The sequence below is a fragment of the Takifugu flavidus genome, chromosome 16 (genome assembly GCF_003711565.1).
Source record: "Takifugu flavidus isolate HTHZ2018 chromosome 16, ASM371156v2, whole genome shotgun sequence".
Taxonomy (NCBI): domain Eukaryota; kingdom Metazoa; phylum Chordata; class Actinopteri; order Tetraodontiformes; family Tetraodontidae; genus Takifugu; species Takifugu flavidus.
Window position 1 is genome coordinate 1665533 of NC_079535.1, and position 21686 is coordinate 1687218.

Consider the following 21686-nt stretch of genomic DNA (forward strand, 5'->3'; position numbering starts at 1 on the left):
GAAAAAAAGAAAATGTCATTTTATAGCTAAATAAACAAATGGAATATAAATCATTTTCCACTAACGTAGCCCAGTTAACAAAACATTAGATTGTATTTTGTCAGAGTGATGGAAGGTGAACCAAGGCAGTCTCAATAATCTCCAATTACAATGACTTACAATGAATAATGCAATTGATAAACTAACTTGAGCTCAGACACAATTTTGATGTATACATTTCTGATTCAGTTATAAATGAATCAAACATAAGTACGTGAGGCTCTGTGACTGTGAGTCCGACGTGGTAGTCTGCAGCATGGGGGCACTCTCCCTTCCTCTTCACTCTCTACACATCGGACTCCAGCTACAACTCCAGCTACAGCCATCGTTGGACGTGTGTCTGAGGGGAATGAACTGGAATACAGGAAGGTCATCGCCAACTTTGTCGCCTGGTGTGGACTGAACCATCTGCGCATCAACACCAGCAAGACAAAGGAGGTGGTGATCGACTTCAGTAGGAAGGCTTCTCACACTGCACCCGTGAACATCCAGGGTTTGGACATTGAGATTGTAGAGGAGTACAAATACCTGGGTGTTCATCTCAACAATAAACTGGACTGGACTCAGACGCCCTGTACAAGAAGGGCCAAAGTGTCTCCATCTGCTGAGGAGACTGAGGTCCTTTGAAGTGTGCAGGTCACTGCTTAGGACTTTTTATGACTCTGTGGTGACATCGGTGATATTCTACGCTGTGGTCTGCTGGAGCTGTGGAAGCTCAGAGAGGGACAGGAAGAGACTCAACAAGCTGGTCAGAAAGGCTGGCTCAGTCCTGGACTGCTCTCTGGACTCCATTGAGGAGGTAGGTGAGAGGAGGATGTTGGCCAAGCTGACATCAATTATGGACACCCCCTCTCACCCCCTACATGAGACTGTGGGGCCTTAAGCAGCTCCTACAGCAGCAGATTGTTACACCCACGGTGTAAAAGGGAGCGGTACCGCAGGTCATTCATCCCAACTGCAGTCTGTTGATTGTACAACATTCACAACTCTTAATGTAGCACCAATAATCCATGGTTTGGCACATTTTTCTCCGCACTAGTTAATCATACTACCTCCGGAATGTCTTACAGTATTTGCACATCTCTTATTTCCGCCTTATACCTGAAGTGGGATCAATAAAGTTTTATCTTATCTTATTAAAACTTGGTTATGTCCTATTCAGTAAAGTAGGATAAAGGGATAAAAAGCCATCTGAAATTTCTCATTTTTATGTCATTCATTAAAACATTAAAAATGAAATTCACAAGAGCTGCATATTTAAATCCATCACTGTCTCTCTTATTTGCTCTGACTGCTAATGATGTGTGTGTTCTGAAAGAGGTGTGTCATTGTTCTCCTAGTCAGTCAGGTCAAATGAAACTGCAGAACAAGTGTCCCAACAGTCTAGAAGAGAGGCTAATGGTAAGAATCCCTGGTCTTTTCATAACTGCTTTGAGGCATGCAGGGAAAGTTACATCTGGATTCTATGTATTCTATAATGAGCATCTTTTCTGAAAACTATAGACTGTTGATCTGTTTTAAAAATTATTTTGTGAGAAAGAACAGCATAAACATCACAGTTAAGAATGTTATAAAAGAATGTCATTAATTCCAAATTTCTCCAGACAATTGTAAGTTTTGTGTTAAGTCTCAACCATGTTCTTGTAGGGAGAAGTTTTTTAATCAAGCTTTCGTTCTGAAGTGTTGCAAAGAAGCAATGGCAGATCTGTGGTTGATTTCTGTCCCTCTGGACAAGCCCAGTATAACCAGTGTTGAAAAACTGAAGCACACCATAGCCAAAACCAACCTGGCCTCATACTTCATGTTCCCCATTCCTGATCTCAAGGTGAGTTTTGTGGTCACAAAGGGAGCCTGAGGGAGCCACAAAAATTGTGCATTAAGTAAATGTAGACTCAAGGACCTGTTGTTTGCTTTGTTAAACTAAAAATAATTTTTAGTCAGACATTCATACAGGGTTGATATGGTTAGGCTCAGTTCCATCTGACCAATTTCACTTCACCTATATTGTGCAAACCAGCAATTGCATCATAGTCTAAAACAACCTTTACAGTCAATGTAGCTCTGATTGAAATGCACAGAGCATGGGTCTGACACTAACCTATGCTGTGATCTCAGGAAGGAATTCTGGACAGTCTGCTGTGTTTGTCAGATGATCTCTCCAACATGGACATTTTGACTGAAAGGTGATGGTATCTGAATTTGATCATTTGCCCCGTGTAGGACTTAAGGACTGAACTTTAACTAATGCAGTCTGCATCACGATTGATGGTCAGAGGACACTCCTTAGGTTTACCTTGTTGCTTTTGATATTACTTTTATAATGTTAATGCTGCTATAAAAACATTGCTTGTGGATATACTCATTTCTCTAATGTTCTCTGTTCAGTGTGATCAGGAGCACATGTCAGTGTTTGAGGGATGTGACAGAGGGATCCAGTGACAAAGTGGTGGAAAATGCTCTTGTCAATGGAGGTGAAATCACTTATATGCATACACACATCTGCGTACTTCAATTATTTTGAGGACTTTTATATAGACATAATGCATCCCCCAGCTCCTTACTGTAGCCATCCTAACTAACCCCCAACCCTAACCTTAACCCCATTCTAACCTCAACCTAAAACCATGTCTAAACCCGCTAACAGTCCTTTGAAGTTGGACCAGAATGTCTTCACTCTGTAGCATGTGCCAGAACAGACACCTGCAGACATGTACAAGCAAACACTAAAGTGTATGTTTTTAGGAAATGTAGTGAAACAGGTACTAAGTAAATATACTGGATCCTGAAAGTACAGTATATTCAAATGTGTGAGAATGTATACAAAACCCAAAAACCATGTAAGAATTAAATATAGACACTTATTAATCAGGGTATAGTGTCATATCAGTTAAACTCCTGGGATATTGATCTTGTCAGTAGCAGAGGGGGGTTGTTAATTAGTTTAAGCTGCTTTGGTGTTAACAACAGGTGTACCACAGCGGCAAAAACTCCAAAGACAGACTGATTTACAGGTGAAGAACACTGAGATTTCTTATTCCACCTCATCTTTTCTGTTCTGAAAAGTTTTGCATTTGGCTTTGGTCATTGTCACCACTAGTAAAATGAGTACAAGATAGTTGGACTCTACAGAGTTGCACAGGCAGTCCAACTCCTCCAGGACAGCACATTATGTGCCATTGTTAGAAAATGTAGATCTCCCAGCACATTTTCGAGAGCGTAGAGTAGATTCCAGGAGATAGAGTTACTTTTGAACATCTGGACCCATCGGCAGGATTAGTATCTGCTCCTGTATGCAGTGGGGAACAGGATTACCGTCCAGCTCCATTTAACCCCATATGTTACATTATAGATTATAACATTAAGTAGAAAGGAGAGGGGGTAGGAAGAAAGGGAACAGTACAAATAGTGCCGCAACAACAGACTGAAATCAGCCATATCGGTCTTGCTTTTTAAAGTGTATATTTCCACAAAACATCGCTGCTTAATGCATTCAGAATAATAGTAATATTGATACTGTTTGGTCGGATGCTCACTGTTTAGATTTGAATGACTTCAGGTGTGCTTTTTAGTGGACCTGCTAAGATACGTCACAAGGTTTCAGTGGGACAAGGCCAAATATCCCACTACGATGCCTCTGTCCTGCCTGAAAGACCTTATCAACAAGGTATGATTTAAAGATAAGACACAACACACATATATTGTTGTTACGTGTATATTGAAACATTCCCACAAATTGAGTATGGAGAAATTAAGTCTTCAAGCCTTTGTAAAACAACTGTTGGTCTGGATCCATTTTCACCGGAGAAAAACTTAACTTGATAAAGGTCAGTTTAAACGAACAGATTTTGAATTACAAAAAACATGTGTAAAGACATTAAAAATATTTATTCAAATTACACTTTATATGGTGTCAGAACATTTTCAGGTGTTTCACAACTTCCTAAATATTGAACTGTTATTATCAGATACCATTTTTTTCACAGGATAGGTGCTTCCAATTATTGGGTGTGCCTCCTAGGCGCACCCGTTACTATCCTATGAGCTCCAGCACAAAAAGTGAAATCATACGGGAACCGTAAGTCGCATCGTCGTGAACCAAACACCGAAACGTGCGCGGCGGATTTTATTCTGGGGAATCAAGACCGTAACTGCAACGGCGCCCGAGCAATCTGCAAAAAAACTCAACTTCCTCCATTCTTACGCCTAACAGGAAGTGACTTTGTTTAATTGTTATCCTCCTTTTTTTTCGTCAAAAAGTTTGGCATGTATCTCCTCCTAGACACTTTGACATAGAGACACCAAACTTTCCCAGAACCTAGTTAAATTATGGAAGTCGGTGGATATGACTTTTCTTGTAATTAGTCCTGGGGGGACAAATATATACTTGATTTCAAGGCCTTAAAATCCCATTGTAACTAATAGGAGAGGTCTGGAAAGGTCATGGAATTTAACCCCAGTTTGAAGGCCTGTACCTACTCCATACATTCACCTAGAAAGACCATTCAAACTTTAAAATGTAAACAGGTGTCAACAGCCCTGTGTCAAGAAATATCCCTGCAGGGCACCTGGAAATGTCCTCTAGACCGTTGTTAAAGTAGGAGACCATGTGACCTAGAGCGGAGCAGCGAAAAAATTCAGATGGAAAATCTTCCAAACAAATTGCCATAACTTTATCCTGGAAGCTCATATAAGAATAAAAAATACATCATTTTGTAACCACAAGCCTCGACTAACTCGCAAATGTTAACCAACCGCCCCATAAAATGAGCTAAAGTGCCGACTGGTCTCCTCTTAACTCAGTGCAGAACATAGCGGGGGAAAACGGCTCAAAACTGACAAAGGCTTCGCGTTTAACTCGTCGTTTCTCCGTCACAAAGCTAAAATTATGAAACTTCATATGTATTTTAAAGTCTTGCGGTTCTAACGAGCCTCAATATAATTGGATGGTATTAAGCGGTCCAAATAGGCATTTAAAAATAGGCAGTTCAAATCGCGAATCTGTGTGTGGGGCAGAGTGGTGGAGCAGATCACACGCAGTGGGTATGTGAGGAGCTGCAAGCAGGCATTGTGCAGGCTCTGCACAACATGGCGCTGCACAAAATGCACTCAATTGGCTTGGTGGGTTAGTAACAGGCAGACAGGGGGCGCAGGGACCGGCCAGAGGGTGAGGCACACCCTCACAATTTCTGCGGAATTGTCTAGTCTGCTTATTTTAATTATATAAAACATTAAAACAGATCCTCTTTACATTTCATCTCAGCTCTATCTCACCTATATCTATATTCTTTTCTTGAAACAGTTTTTTGAAGGTTAGATTCTCAGTTTTTTTATCCATATGAATAACTTTATATAAATAAAGTTTAAAGGATTCCAGATTCAACTGCATATTAAATGAAAATTGTTTTCTAACATAAACCAAAGTTATGCACACAGTCACAATGTCTGTGGAACTTCCCAGTTGTTGTTCATCTGATAAATATTTGTTGTGTCAGGATGTTTTGCAGGTGGCAAAAGAGTTAAAATCCCGAACTTCGGCATACAATGGTATAAAAACAAGTCTGCAGACTCTTGAGCGCAAACTACAGTGAGTGACAACTCAAACTGAAGAATGAAATTAATCACATAAATTACAACATGAACATAAAGCCATTGCAATGTCTGAATTACCAGTGGGAATTTGCAAAATCGCAGTTTGAATGACATTGTAAGAGAAGAAGATCTGGTGGTGTCAGAGTACCTCACCACCCTGCTGGTGTTTGTGAACAGGTGTGTCACATATCTTCGACCTTTTGTGTTATACCCTCTGACAAGTTTTTCTGTTTAATTCTGACACTTTTTTTGTGTTGTTAAAATTTGTAGAGGGAGCTACTTTCACTGGGAAAGCACCTATGAATGTCTGTCAGACCTCGTAGTTCCACGATCCAGCAGGTAAATCTTTTTTACTATGCTGTATACGATATATAAAATCCCACCTGATCAAAGTACGAGGGCCCTGTATTTGCCCCCAAGCTTAGACTTACCGTATTGGCCCGAATATAAGACACCCCTGATTATAAGACGACCCCCTCTACACTCAAGTTTGAAAAAAGACTTTTTGAACACCAAATTTAATTTTTATACAGAAAATAATTACAGTAAAATAATTACAGTACATCTGAAACAAATGATTATAACAATATATTCGTGAGAAAAAGCATGTTATTTTGCGTCATTCAAATCATGCAAAAACTGTCTCTCACAAATCTGAGTACGGAAAAACATTGCAATAAAATAATGCAAACTGGTTTACTCCTCACTCCCATCCTCTGGCTCCGCTGGCTCCTCCCACAGCACGTCATCCTCACTGCCGTCCAGGGCATTTGATATGCAGCACTTTTTAAACCCGTGGATGATGCTCTTTGGGGAAACTGCATCCCATGCGTGGAGGATCCGCTCACAGAGCAAACGTACCGAAGGCTTCTGGATCTTTCCTGTCGGTGTGAGTGCGTGATCACCAGACAGGAGCCACTCTGTGTATTTTTTCCGCAGATTGTCTTTGAATGGTTTGTTGACCACAACATCCAACACCTGCAGCTGACTTGTAATTCCCCCCTGAATGATCACTAAGTCGCCGTTCATCGCCTTCACTTGTTTTTTGACTGGATCATCAAGTGTCCACAAAATGCATCCAAAATCAGCATGTTCCTATTTTTTCTGAGTCGCCCCACGCCGTCTGCCCCACACAACCTTGAGCCAGTCCACTACAAGCTCGGTCTCCATCCAGCCCTTTTCCTGGGCACGTACAATAATGCCAGCTGGCATCGCCTCCTTAGGCACTGTCTTACGCTTTAAAACCACATACGGAGGGAGCTTGGTTCCGTCTGCGAGGCAGGCTAACATGACGGTAACGCGGCTCTTCTCATTTCCAGTGGATTTTATAATAACAGATTTCTCGCCTTTCTTGTGTACAGTGACAGACGTTGGCATGTCAAAAAACAAAGGTGTCTGATCAGCATTGCCAATCTGATCCAGTGGGTAACAGTGCTTTTCCCTTAAATTGATCACATAGCGCTGAAAAGACAACAGCTCTCCAGAGTCAGAGGGCAGGCGCTGGGCTAGACTTGTTCTGCGTCGCAGCGTTAGTCCGTTACGCCGCATCATTCTTTTGCACCAGCCGAGGCTCGCTCTGAACTCAGCCGTGGGTATGTTCATCTCTTTGGCTATTTCCACGGCCTTGAGCTGAATGACAGCTCTGCTGATGGGCATCCCGTCCTTTCGTTTCTCGTCCACGTACGCGCACACCCTCCTGTCGAGCTCTTGGAAGCGGCCGCTCTGAGGACCACGGAAAGCTTTTCTCTGACTGTGAGCATTTTTTAGGTGATCTTTTTGAGCTCTCCATCTCCGTACATTACACTCTGTGACACCATATTTCACAGCCGCTTTGCAATTGTTTGAAGACTCTGCCTCATTTATTACCATCATTTTGAAGTTTGCGTCATAACTTTTCCTCAGATGCCGGTTAACCTGGCCGATCTTCGACCCACTTTTCTCCATATTGTCGCTACGTTTCTCTATTTTCTGTTATCTCTTCTCTTATTTTCTTCTCTTTTCTTTCTTACCGCTATTTTTTTATTTTTCTTCTTCGTACTACCGCTATTTTTATTTTTCTTCTTCGTGACAGGCGTTCGCTTTGGCCTGGGACGTTAAGTTCAGCATTCGCTTTATCTGGCGCCATCTAGCGTTGTGAATGGGTATAATGTCTAGACCGCGAATGTAAGACGACCCCCACTTTTTCAGTCTTATTTCAACGCAAAAAACACCGTCTTATATTCGGGCCAATAGTAGCCACAGGTATTACTGATGAAGAAAAAATATCTATATATACATTTTTTTCAAATTTAAATGGGAAATTTAAATGAAAAATTAAAATAACTTTGGTGAGCTTGCTCTTTATCTCAGTCAGTTGTTACTTTGCAATTTTGCAAAACTCACGTCTGCTCTAAATGTCAATCATCGCACTGCAGGTACCTGCTAGCTTTGCCAGCTTGTGCCATTTTCACTAGGTCCTTTCAAAGGTTTCCCAAAACAACTTTTCTTTCTTGCGCTTCACTCCATCTGAGTGAAGAGCCCCCATACTTTTCCCCTTACTTTTCATCTATCAAATTATAATTATAATGGTTAGCATATTACATTCCAGGGAAAAGATTTCTATTTTACTGGCTCAGATGTTCATCAGACCAAAAGGCCTTTCTCAGAGCATATAGCGCAGCTAGGTAAACACCTCTTTTTATAAGATTATCAAATATTCAATTCACAATCATCAAAACTATCTGCACCTGGCGGTAGACTCAGAACATCTGGATAGGTCATGCATGTGTACAAACACTGAGGTCCACTTTATCTTCACAGACAACAATGGTTAGTCAGATCTACACCTTATTATAGCAAAGAGTGAAGGATTGCTGACATGAAAGTAAAGCAGAAAGGGAAATAAAACAAAAACTGTCAACTAAATACCTACAAGAAAGGTTTAAATGGAAAGTTTTCATTTAGTCCCTCTGGTTGCATGGTGTTCAGTTTTTCAATCCAAAACATTTTTCCTTGGGGAGAGTACCCTGAGTAGATCGCCTCCCTTTAGTTCCTAAGTGTTCTAAACCTTCAAACCAAAGGGAAGCTGGAGACCCACAATTTTCTTCAATATAGCATTTTGCTATACATAGAATAATCAGTATTTCTGTGCAGATTGCAGTTTTGTTTTCTGAACAACGGACTTTGAGACACCTTTTTGTCTGGCGCACATAACTTTTATTGCAAGAACAAAGGAGTCAATAAGTTACAGTTGATGAAAGGTGTGTTTATAATTTTGATCGGGGAAGATACATACCGGTATGTGTATAGGTTTGTAGGTGTCTTTCAGATTAGAAGGCATGGTCTCAGTGATCGACCAATACAGCTTATAATAGGTCTGAGCAGTGGTTGTATTGTTCTGTACCTTGGGTACTGGGTGTTTTGGCTCAAATCAGTAGTTGCAAGTCTTTTAACAATGAGCCCGTCGACTGATTTTGTCTCATGGTTGAGAGCTTCTCCTGTTAGCACGAGCAGTGCAATATTGTTATTCCAATCGAAAACTTTGTTGTTCCTAGAATCATTTGTATCTTGTTCATACATTTGAAACTTCTGCTGCTGTAGTATTTGTTTGAACCTTTCAAGAACATCTGGGAGTGTGGTAGTTTGGTCACCACAGGCTTGGAGCTTAGATTCCAATGTCTGTATTTGGGCTAGCACTTGTTGTTTGTAGTGTTCTCAATGATCAGCAGCGTTAGATCAAATGACCAGTTGTTCCCATCTCTTAATAAAATCTGGATCATCTGTGCCACATGATGGTGTCTTGTTTAGACAAAGGCCATGTGGAAGTTTGTCATCTGTATATATACTATATATTCCATTTCTTATGTTTCCATTTTTGGTGGACTTGAAGGACACCCACATTTTGCACTCTTCACACAGATGATTCTTCGAAAAGTGGAGAAGAACCTCTGGATGGCGTTCTGGTTCTTTGTTGGCTTCATCAATTTTTGCTTTAAAAGAGTAATGATGCACTCTTCAATAAGAGGATCCTTGATGTTCAGTAGAAATAGCGCTGCCTCTGGACTACCAAATCTCTTAATCAGCTTGATGTAAATTTCCTTGTAGATTTTGAAACTTTTGCACCTAAAGTACAAATCTGTATCCTGAACTTCATCCATGACTTTTTCAAACACGTGCTTAATCACTTTGTCGGCATTTGTTGGCATGATCTTTAAACTATAACATAGGTTGAGAACAACTTTCTCGACCAAAACGAAGATGAAATGTACTTTACTGTGTTCTGTCAGTGGACGTTCACACTGTTGTATCCCCTCATCCACATAGGCTAGATTCATCCTTTCAGTCACTTTGGACATTTGATCAGGGACCCCTGATGTTAACAGTTCCACCTGCTCTGTCGTATCCTTCCCCAGAAAAGATTCAGTCATGTGGCAAATGATGTTAGCTCCAACATTTTCTTGTGTAGCTGTGTTTCCTGTTGCCATAGCTATTGGAAAAGTGATTGGACTAGATTTTGGGTTTATTATTTCTGAAACTGCTTTTTCTTACTGTTTTGCTGGCTGGTGTGAGTTTGTTAAAACCTTTTATTAAAATGCTATCATCAAAGCCAAAAGTGTTTTGATGACCAAAGAAACAAATGTTCAAAGCCATAATCCCAATCCCTCTCGAATATCTTTCCTGATAAAAAAGTAGGTGATGTATTAGTAACAAAATGATGCCACATAATTTGATAGAAATGAAAATGATCACCCTATAGAGGGGGAAATCAAAGACATCCCAAAAATGAAAATGAAAAAATGATGTAGCAGACTGGTCCATTTCGCCAAAATGTCATTGAAGCAACTCAAAATGATTCTCAGTAGTTTGTGTGGCCCCCACGTGCTTGTGCGCCTGCCTGACAACGTCGGGGCATGCTCCTAATGAGACGACGAATGGTGTCCTGGGGGAAACCTCCTCCCATAATTGGACTAGGGCTTCACTGAACTCCTGGACAGTCTGAGGATCAACCTGGTGGTGCCAGATGGACCTAAACATAATGTCCTAGAGGTGTTCTATTGGGTTTAGGTCAGGTGAACGTGGGGGCCAGTCAATGGTATCAATTCCTTCATCCTCCAGGAACCGCCTGCATACTCTAGCCACATGAGGTCAGGCATTGTCATGAACCAGGAGGAACCCAGGTCCCACTGCACCAGCGCTAGGTTCTGACAATGGGTCCAAGGATTTCATTCCGATACCTAATAGCAGTCAGGGTGCCATTATCTAACCTGTAGAGGTCTGTGCGTCCTTCTAGGGATATGCCTCCCCAGATCATCACTGACCCACCACCAAACCAGTCATGCTGAATGATGTTGCAGGCAGCATAACATTCTCCACGGCATCTCCAGACCCTTTCACGTCTGTCACATGTGCTCAGGTTGAACCTGCTCTCATCGGTGAAGAGCACAGCAGTAGAAAGTCAGTCAGTAAAAAATCAGCCAAAAGAGATGAGGAGGGAAAAAAAATATCAGTGGCCTCAACCTGGAAAGCCATTCCTGTTTTGGGGGCCGTCTCATTGTTGCCGCTCTGATACACCTGTTGTTGATTTCATTAACAACAAAGCAGCAGAAACTGATTAACAACCCCCTCTGCTACTTAACTGACCAGATCAATATCCCAGACGCTTGACTGATAGGTTGCTATACTCTGATTAAAAAGTGTTCTTCTAATTTTTTTGATCAGTGTACAATAGAGAAGACAGCAAAGATGCCTGGCAATTAAACCGGATGTCCTGGCAGATGGTCATAGCCCCCCAGAGGCAGTTAATGGCAGCCACACACATTCTTTTGGCATTCTTTGGCCCTGTGGGGATCAAGGCCGACATCTACCTACTGAACAATGGTAGTACGAGGGACCGCTGTCTAGTGCCAAAAACAAGGAGTTTTCATTGCACCTGGCATGTGTGGTAATCTTTTCCAAAATTGATTAGATCTGCGGATATAACCTAGTATATCTGCTCAACTTTGAGTGGTTATAGTGCAGGCCCTGCAGGAGTTGCTTGGAATGGTAAACTTTGACCAATGCTTCATTCCCAAGCCTGCTGCTTTAATGCACCCACTACATGAGGCTGACTAACACAATGTGGTAGCTATGATATAATTGAAAACTGGTTTATTAAGTGAGTAAATGTGTTTATTGTTCACATAATGAATTGCATTTTTGCACATTCAATAACATTTTAGGCTCTAACCAAAATATATCTGGGTATGACTGAACATAATACATTTTGCTTTGAAGTTTAATGACCAAAATTATTTTATATATAGCCTCAATATATTGTTTTACATTTCACTTTACATATACACCTGTATACTCAAAGAGTATACTCAACTATACTCTAATTTAATAATAAATATTTATATCTAATAATAAACATTAGCTCCAAAATTAAGAATTTGGGCAGAGCAAAGTAACAACTTCAAAATAAACACACCAATTAATGTTGAATATTGATTCGATTTCTGGGATGGTTTTGATTTGGAAAAATATTTTAACACAAAAAAGATGGCTTAGTCCTATAAAAAATGTGGTTTATGGCAGCTTATTACATTTTCCCCAACCTGTAAACAATAAAAAAAAACCTGTACCAGTTGCCTAATTTTACTGTTCATATTTTTCATTCATCAGGAAGCTGGTGGAAGATGGAGAAGGAGGGATTTTCACAGTTACGCTGTTTAAAAGGGCTGTGAGTGAATTTAAAGCCAAAGCTCAGAATTGCAAGTAAGCAAGAGAAAAGGGCTAAAAATGAAGCATCATTTAAAGCTGTGTTGTCTGTTCCCACTAACTACCCTCTGATCCAAACAGGTTCCTTGTACGTGAGTACTGCTTTGACCTGGAGAAGAAGATGCAGATGGAGAAAAATCAGCTGAGTGTTCATCAGAAAGAGCAATGTGTGAGTTTGTCTCTATAAATTCAAATTTCCCCTGAAAAGGCCTTTTTTCACCTTAAGAACTTTGTCTGTTATGCATTGCCGTGTTTCTCACTCATTTTTTAGAAATGCACATTTCTCTTCCCCAGAAAGGTTTTGTGCACTGGCTGAAAATAAATTTCAGTGAGTTGTTTGTTGCCTGGATTCATTTGAAAGCATTGAGGGTGTTTGTTGAGTCAGCTCTCAGGTATGTGCTAAATTGTTAAAACAGTTCCAAAGTTCGAGCTCTGATGTGTACATTGGATTATTTGATGTATTTTGTTCCAGATATGGATTGCCTGTAAGGTTTCAGGCTCTCCTGCTGCAGACAACAGACAGGAAGCACTCAAAGAAGCTGGAAGATGAGCTCTCTTCACTGTTCATGCATCTTGACCCTACTGCCACAGCAAGCAAGAGAGAGGTCTGTTTGAATTGTGAATGGTGCTTATTACAGTATAATTTCTTACATAAAGCAGAAAAAATGAATCATTCTTGACCTCAGAACCTGTGTTTTTTTTAACAACTTGATTCAACAACAGTGGACACTCCACTAATAAATAAACATCATGCCAATGATATCTCACAAGAATAAGACTTCCTCTGGATTTAACTAAATACTAACTATATACTATGCTAACTCTATGCATTTGCATATTAACAGAACTGAATATTACTTCTAAAGGTGAGGGCCCATATTCAGAAAAGATGATCCTAAGATTAAAAGTAGCTCTTAGTGCAATCATTCTAAGAAAAACTTTAGAATTTTTTCAATTCTTTGTGGATTTTCTTTGAATTTTCCTCTGAAAAGGCCTTTTTTCACCTTAAGAACTTTGTGTCTGTTATGCATTGCCGTGTTTCTTCTAGTTTCCTTACAGCTGTCACCGCTTCAGTGTTCAGGCAGGGGGAAGTGGGTGGGTTGAAGAATTGTTAATGTTCAAATTTTTATGAAGTGCTTTTCACCATGCCAGAAAGGAAAGAATTTCTTTAAGCATGTTGGTTTCATTGAGTTACAATGACCTCTTTTCCATTGGAAGCCTGGCCAGGAAAGCAAGAAAAGAAAACAAGAGTTGCATCAACTTAAAACAGACCACACAGAAGCATAAAAAAATAAAACACTGGATAATGCGGGCTTATCTGGGGCAATAACAATTGGGAAAAAAATCATGTCATCAAAATAGCCAAAGGCCTGAGAAAGTTTAGAGCAACTACAATATAGTAGACTGAATCAACCGTATAGAAATTAATTTTTGCATCTGCCTAGGGCAATAACATAAATACTGAACACAATTGAGCCTAAAATTTAGCCCTGTGGCACACAAGATGAAATAGCATTGTAGATGATCTTCCTTCAAACTAAATATTTAGAGGTAAATTCTAAATTCATTTAAGAGGAAGAGTAAACAAAAAGGGATTCAGCCTTTTGATTGATTCTCTAATTGTCATGTGGAAGCCCAGCGTCCAAGCCAGCCAAGACCAGGCCACTGGTCCATCCACCCTTAGAGACAGTGAGCATCTAGGAGTGGGACAAACCATGCCATTTATCCAATGACTGTTGAATTTCAAGGTGATGAATAATGCAGTTTCATTAAAGTGAATGAATGCTCAGCTTCTACAGGCAAATGCATTGACATTACAGGAATGTAGGAGATGACAAAATTAATCAGGTCAGGCGACTTGTGATAATTAGCTGATTTTGAATTAACTCAACTTTGAGATGAATGTGTCGAACACATTTGTTGTCAATGAAATGTTAACACAGCCGTACATATTTGACTTCATTTTTGACATTTTCCCTTTCCATCAAAAATGTAAATTGGACCACATTCTGACAGGACTTCTTTCTTTGGTTTTATTAACAACAAACAGGTATTTTAAGAGATGATTTGCACCCACTTTACCTTTCACATCTACATTTTTACATAATTATCCCCCTTTAATAAATTAGAACAAGCAATTTAATAACTAAAATATGTCTTCATTTTTATTACCTTTTAATACTTTTGTGTTATCCAAAATATTGAATGCCTACAGTAAAAGTTGTTACAAAATAACTTAAAGACACATTAACACACCTCAACATTAAGTGCACCACTGCATAATAGGAGTAGCCGTGTACATTTTGAATTTGGATGCAAATGTATAAAAATAGAAAGAACTGAAGAGATGTGGCATTGTTTTGATGTTCTGGCAAAAGTGTTATATATAAATACATATAATTAAGCAAATAGAAGCATGATGATTTTATTTAAAGTAATGAAAATAGCATAGAATATTGCAAAATGAGTGTGACATTATGGTTTCTCTGTTCTCTGGTAGGTAGGCAGTGACATCCCAGGACTCTGTGGGCAAGAGTACCTCTCCTATATCTGTTTCCATATCAACACCAATGTCCTGTAGTTCACATAATCTGCAATGAGAAGATCAAGAGGTTTTAATGGAAAACTTTCAAAACTTCCAATCATGTTTCACAGCAAACCAACAAGATGTAGAGCTTCATCCTTCATTTAAGTCCCATATTTATGCTTAAATATGCATTGTTCTTGTAAACATTCTTCTAATATTGATGTATTAAGTACTGTGTCCTGCATTTGTGCTCTCCAAATTTGATCGATTTTTAACTGTTGGGTATGATGTCTTATTAAATGCAATAACAGTGTGCCATATGTTCTCTTAGATCCAAGTCTTATACACTTTTCTGTGTTCTGGCATATTTGTCTACATTCTGAAAATATGGCATTCAAGCAAGGTAGAGTCATTTTGTTAAACCCGATGCTTCAAGTTAAACACTGTACCAACTCTTAATATATTATATTTAGCCAAAAAAGACTTATATTTGCATTATATTTAATTTACCCTATTTTCACGACTATAAGGTGCACCTAAAAGCCTAGAATTTTCTAAAAAAAAAAAAAATCGATGGTGTGCCTTTTAACCTGGTGCGCCTTTTCTATGGATTAATATGGATTAATGTTGGTTAATCGCGGCTACCGCAGTCATGACCGAAGTAACCACAGTATGAATGATAAAGAGGAATTCCAGTCCAGTCCCAAACCATTTCTGTGTGTAAAGACCCCAAAATGGCTCCTTGCAAGAGACACGCTTACGACGCAGAGTTCAAACTGAAGGCTATCAGTCAGTTGAACACGGAAATAGAGCAGTGGCAAGAGAATTTAATGTTAACGATTCAATGGTGTGGAAGTGGAGGAAGCAACAAGATGACCTGTGCCAGATAAAGAAGACTAAACGGAGCTTCCGAGGGAACAAAGCAAGATGGCCACAGTTGGAGGACAAACTCGAACAGTGGGTTGTTGAACAGAGAGCAGCAAGTAGAATTGTCTCTACAGTCACTATTCAAATGAAGGCAACAGCGCTAGCAGACGAACTTAACATAAATGAATTTAGAGGCAGTCCTTCTTGGTGCTTTCGGTTTATGAAACCTCTCTATCCGCACACAAACTAGTGTTTCGCAGCAACTGCCTAAAGACTACCAAAAAAAGCTGGCCACTTTTCGCGCATACTGCAGAAACATCACTAAAAAAAGATTCGGCCAGAACACATCATCAACATGGACGAGGTTCCACTCACCTTTGATATTCTTGTGAACCACACTGTGGACAAAACTGGAGCACATACGGTGAATGTTCGCACTACAGGGAATGAGAAGGCATCCTTCACTGTAGAAACTTCCACCCATGGTTATTTTCAAAAGGAAGACTGTGCCAAAAGAAAACTTTCCAGCTGGCATAACCATCAAAGCTAACTCCAAGGGATGGATGGATGAAGAAAAGATGAATTAGTGGCTGAGAGAAATTTACGTCAAGAGACCGGGTGGCTTTTTTCACGCAGCTCTGTCCCTATTGATCTGCAAGTGAAGCACACTAATTCAGTTCTTGCCGTCATTCCGGGTGGATTGACAAAGGAACTCCAGCCGCTAGATATTGGTGTCAACAGGGCATTCAAAGCTAGACTGCGAACTGCGTGGGAGCAGTGGATGACAGAAGGTGAACACACATTCACCAAGATAGCGCAGAGCGACATACGCCACTATCTGCCAGTGGACCGTAAATGCCCGGGCTGCTATATCTGTCTCAACCGTGGTCCGAGCTTTCAGGAAGGCAGGGATTGTCACTGAAATGCCAGATAACACCAGCGACACTGACCCTGATGATGACTTTAACGAGATGGAGCCGGCCATGTTGGATGCCGTATTTGCCCAACTGTTCAATTTGGACACCGAAGAAGAAGAATTCGAGGGATTCCTGGATGAGGAATGAACTGATAAAGTGAGCTTTACGTGTTTCTTTTGTGTGTTTACAACTGAACAAGGCTGATCATACTGTGAATATGGACATTAACGTTTGAACAACGTTGGGGTATTGTTACGAGAGTTATATTGAGCTTGCACTAATGTTTGATTTACCGCAATGACTAATTCTTTTACGTGTTTAATAAATCGAACATTTATTAAGCTCCACTATCCACTACGTGATAAAAATGTTGCACTACCTGTTATAACTTGCTGTGAACTGTGTTACGCGAAAACACTACGTCACTTGGGAAAAATAACAAAACAGCTGTTTATTCATTTTGGGAGTGAACGGAGTTGTGAGAACGCCGGTTTGTATTCGATTAATAAAATTTGACTGACTTATCTGACTGTTTTATTGACATTCCTTTTAGCGCAGCTCGATCTAGTGAATGCATCATGCAACCCCAGCCACTACTGTAGTTTCTATTCTATGCGCCTTATAACGCGGTGTGCCCTATATATGAAAACAGTTCTAAAATAGGTCGTTAATTGAGGTGGGCCCTAAAATACAGTGTGCCTTATGGTCGTGAAAATATGGTACTTATATTTGATATTTATTAAAGTTGTAGGTTCACTGTGTATTCTGTCTGTGTTACTTGTGACCTCCGACCTGGATCTGTGGGGTGGAGTCACTAATTGTGATACAATTGGCAGACTTTCACACACATTTCGAAGTATATCCTGACATTAACACACACCATATCTATGTACAGTGGCTAGAATGATATAAGCACAGGCAAACCTCAAGACATGCTTTGGCTGTAGTATCACATTTGCGAGACAATTGTGTGACTTGAATGCAGATTTTGTTGTTTTAACTGTTGTTACATCATATTTACAAACATCTGCATACATACCTTGATGTATATACATGTCTATACATGCCTCAGCAATCACACTCAAGAAAATTTTGCATGAAGGGTTTCTTTTGTTACTGTATTTTCACGACCATAAGGCGCACTTTATTAAAAGGCACAGTCTCAGTTATGGGTGCTATTTCTGTATTTAAAACATACATAAGGCGCACCGTATTATTAGGCGCATGCTGAAACATACAGTAAAAAATGACAACGGAAGTAAAACAGGTAGGTTTGTATGTGTCTTTCAAATAAGAAGACATGGTCTCAGTGATAGACAATACAGCTTATAATAGGTCTGTGCAGTGGCTGTATTTTTCTGCACCTTGGGTACAGGGTGTTCTGTCTTCAATCAGTAGTTGCGAGTCTTTTTCAATGAGCCTGTCGAATGTTGTCACCACGGGACTGATGGGTGCAGACTTGAAGAACTCCCACATTTTGCGCTCTTCACACAGATGATTTTTCGAAAACAGGAGAAGAACCTCTGGATGGCGTTCTGGGTCTTTGTTGGCTTCATCATTTTTTGCTTTAAAAGAGTAATGATGCACTCTTCAATAACAGGATCCTTGATGTTCAGTAGAAATAGCGCTGCCTCTGGACTACCAAATCTCTTAATCAGTTTGGTGGTAATTTTCTTGTAGATTTTGAAACTTTTGCACCTAAAGTACAAATCTGTATCTTGAACTTCATCCAGGACTTTTTCAAACACGTGCTTAATCACTTTGTCGACATTTGTTGGCATGATCTTTAAACTATAACATAGGTTGAGAACAACTTTCTCGACCAAAACGAAAATAAAATGTACTTTCCTGTGTTCTGTCAGTGGACGTTCACACTGTTGTATCCCCTCATCCACATAGGCTAGATTCATCCTTTCAGTCACTTTGGACATTTGATCAGGGACCCCTGATGTTAACAGTTCCACCTGCTCTGTCGTATCCTTCCCCAGAAAAGATTCAGTCATGTGGCAAATGATGTTAGCTCCAACATTTTCTTGTGTAGCTGTGTTTCCTGTTGCCATAGCTATTGGAAAAGTGATTGGTCTAGGTTTTGGGTTTATTTCTGAAACTGCTTTTCCTTCCTGTGTTGCTGGCTGGTGTGAGTTTGTTAAAACCTGAGTTATTAAAATGCTATCATCAAAGCCAAAAGTGTTTTGATGACCAAAGCAACAAATGATCAAAGCCATAATCCCAATCCTTGAAAAAAATCAATCTTTTACAAAGAATAATTACTCAACAGAAATAAGCTATTTCTGCCAAATATAAGTAAACACAATCACTGATCAGGCTAATGCATTATTGTATCATTATACAATAGAGAACACAGCAAAGATGTCCAGCCACATACCTTACGCAAAATTTTAGTCTAGGAACTCTAGAGTCAGTAAACCTTTTTTGTCAAGATATGTAAAAAATTATCACTTAAAATGCATTGCTTATCAGGTGATTTATCATTATCTGCCTCAGCAGGTTTGTTCAGCCTGCAGTTCCCCTTGTGTGATATCACTGCAGACCACCAATTTTATGCGTATCATTGCTCAACAGGTCAACACCAGGGAGAATGAATAAACAACATTCAAGACTCATCTATTAAAGACTTTTCAACTTTCTGACATTGCAAGGGCCATCTGAATTTTTACTCTGCAAATCTTCAGAGACAGCAAGTCCTCTGAGCAATGAATATAATGATGCATCCCTTGGAGCACAACAACCAATCAATCAATCTTTATTTATATAGTGTCTGTTACAATCAAAATTGTTTCTAGGCACTTTACAGAATCTCAGGGCCTGACCCCCAACAAGCAACAATGGCAAGGAAAAACTTCCCTTTAATAGGAAGAAACCTTGAGCAGGACCAGGCTCATGTTGGGGGACCCTCCTGCTGATGGCCGGCTGGGTAGAGAGAGAGGAGAAGAGGGAGGACATGTAAAGGAGAGGTGAGGTAGTGGAGAGAATAGGTAGAGCATATAAATAAATTCAGAAATGCATTATATTAAGTAAAGTAAGCTGCCGGTAGAGTCAAGTTGAGTGGGTCAGTGGGGTCGGATGTCAGTATGTAGTTCTGAAGGCGGCGATACCTGTAGATGAAAACAGAAGGGGGGGCAGAAAAACAACATCACTAGTCTACTTGGTGAGGAGGAGAGGAGAGGAGACCAGTGTGGTGACAGAAGCCTGTCAGGTGATCATGTTTCTCGACCCCGGCAGCCTCGGCCTATAGCAGCATAACTAAGATATTAACCTAATAATTAGACGACCCCCTAAATATGATAATTTGTCTGTCTATGATAATAACTGGGACTGCAGAATTAGTGACAGTAAGCTTTTTCAAAGAAGTAAGTTTTAAGTCTGATCTTAAAAGTAGAGATGGAGTCAGCCTCCTGTACCTGGACAGGGAGCTGGTTCCACAGCAGCTAAATGCTAATACAACAAGCCTGACTTTTTTATCCAGCTCTTCTTGACACAGCTGCCTCTGCAGGTATGAGCTGCTTTAGCCAACATCAGCATCACTGACTGTTGTGCTGTGGCTCAGAAAGCTGATCTTTTTTTTTCTGGCCGGACACCGAGGAATGAGTTCTGCTGTGCTCCTTGCCTATGTTGCTGCCATGTCAGCCTTTGGTTTTCCCACTGCTGCATATGTCCCTGCTGGCAATTAAACTGGATGTCCTGTCAGACAGTCATAGCCCCCCCCCAGAGGCAGTAAATGGCAGCCACACACATTCTTTTGGCATTCTTTGGCCCTGTGGGGATCAAGGCCGACACCTACCTACTGAACAATGCTAGTACGAGGGACTGCTGTCTAGTGCCAAAAACAAGGAGTTTTCATTGCACCTGGCATGTGTGGTAATCTTTTCCAAAATTGATTACATGTGTGGATATAACCAAGTATATCTGCTTCACTCTAAGGTACAGGCAGTGTTGGATTTCACATGAGTGGTTACAGTGCAAGCCCTGCAGGAGTTGCTTGGAATGGTGAACTTTTACCAATGCTTCATTCCCAATGCTTCAAAATGAAGAATGAAATAAATCGCATAAAATAGAACTGAATACCCACAAGAAAGGTTTAAATGGAAAGTATTCATTTAGTCCCTCTGGTTGCATGGTGTTCAGTTTGTCAATCCAAAACATTTTTCCTTTGGGAGAGGACCCTGAGGAGATCGCGATTTACAGTGAGAGACACCATCAAGCCACCATGCAATTGAAACCAATATGAATAAATAAAACATTAAAGCTGTTAAAATGTTTTATCACTTATATAAATTGTGCTGGTACACCTGCAGTTTTAGGTTATAGCCAGTATGTTTCTATAGAGGGTGGCTATTATATGTAAAAAGCTGAGTTTCTAGAAGATGTCAGATACTGAAATTGGTGTCTTCATGTATAAAATGATTGATTAATAGTGTTTTTCCATCCATCCATCCATCCTCTACCGCTTATCCGGGGTCGGGTCGCGGGGGCAGCAGCCTAAGAAGAGAAGCCCAGACTTCCCTCTCCCCAGCTACTTCTTCCAGCTCATCCGGAGGGATCCCCAGGCGTTCCCAGACCAGTCGAGAGACATAGTCTCTCCAACGTGTCCTGGGTCTTCCCTGGGGAAGACCTGTCTAACTAGATGCCCAAGCCACCTCATCTGGCTCCTCTCAACGCGGAGGAGCAGCGGCTCTACTCTGAGCTCCTCCCGGATGGCAGAGCTTCTCACCCTATCTCTAAGGGAGAGCCCAGCCACCCTACGGAGGAAGCTCATTTCGGCCGCTTGTACCCGTGATCTAATCAAATCAATCTTTATTTATATAGCGTCTTATACAATCAAAATAGTTTAAAGGCGCTTTACAGAATCCCAGGGCCTAACCCCAGACAAGCAACAGTGGCAAGGAAAAACTCCCCTTTAACAGGAAGAAACCTTGAGCAGGACCAGGCTCATGTAGGGGGGACCCTCCTGCTGATGGTCGGCTGTGGAGAGAGAGGAGAGGAGAGGA

General features: G+C 40.5%; 1 protein-coding gene across 1 annotated transcript; it reads left to right on the forward strand.

The window, feature by feature from the left end:
* The first annotated feature begins 1691 nt into the window (after positions 1-1691).
* LOC130513016 (V-type proton ATPase subunit C 1-B-like) lies at positions 1692-15206 on the forward strand. Its single transcript, XM_057011556.1, has 12 exons — positions 1692-1864; positions 2155-2222; positions 2425-2510; positions 3609-3703; positions 5532-5623; positions 5710-5805; positions 5899-5967; positions 12271-12363; positions 12448-12535; positions 12661-12758; positions 12839-12971; positions 14867-15206. The coding sequence occupies exons 1-12, from the start codon at positions 1736-1738 to the stop codon at positions 14945-14947; spliced, it is 1128 nt and encodes a 375-aa protein (XP_056867536.1). The 5' UTR covers positions 1692-1735; the 3' UTR covers positions 14948-15206.
* The last annotated feature ends 6480 nt before the right edge of the window (positions 15207-21686 follow it).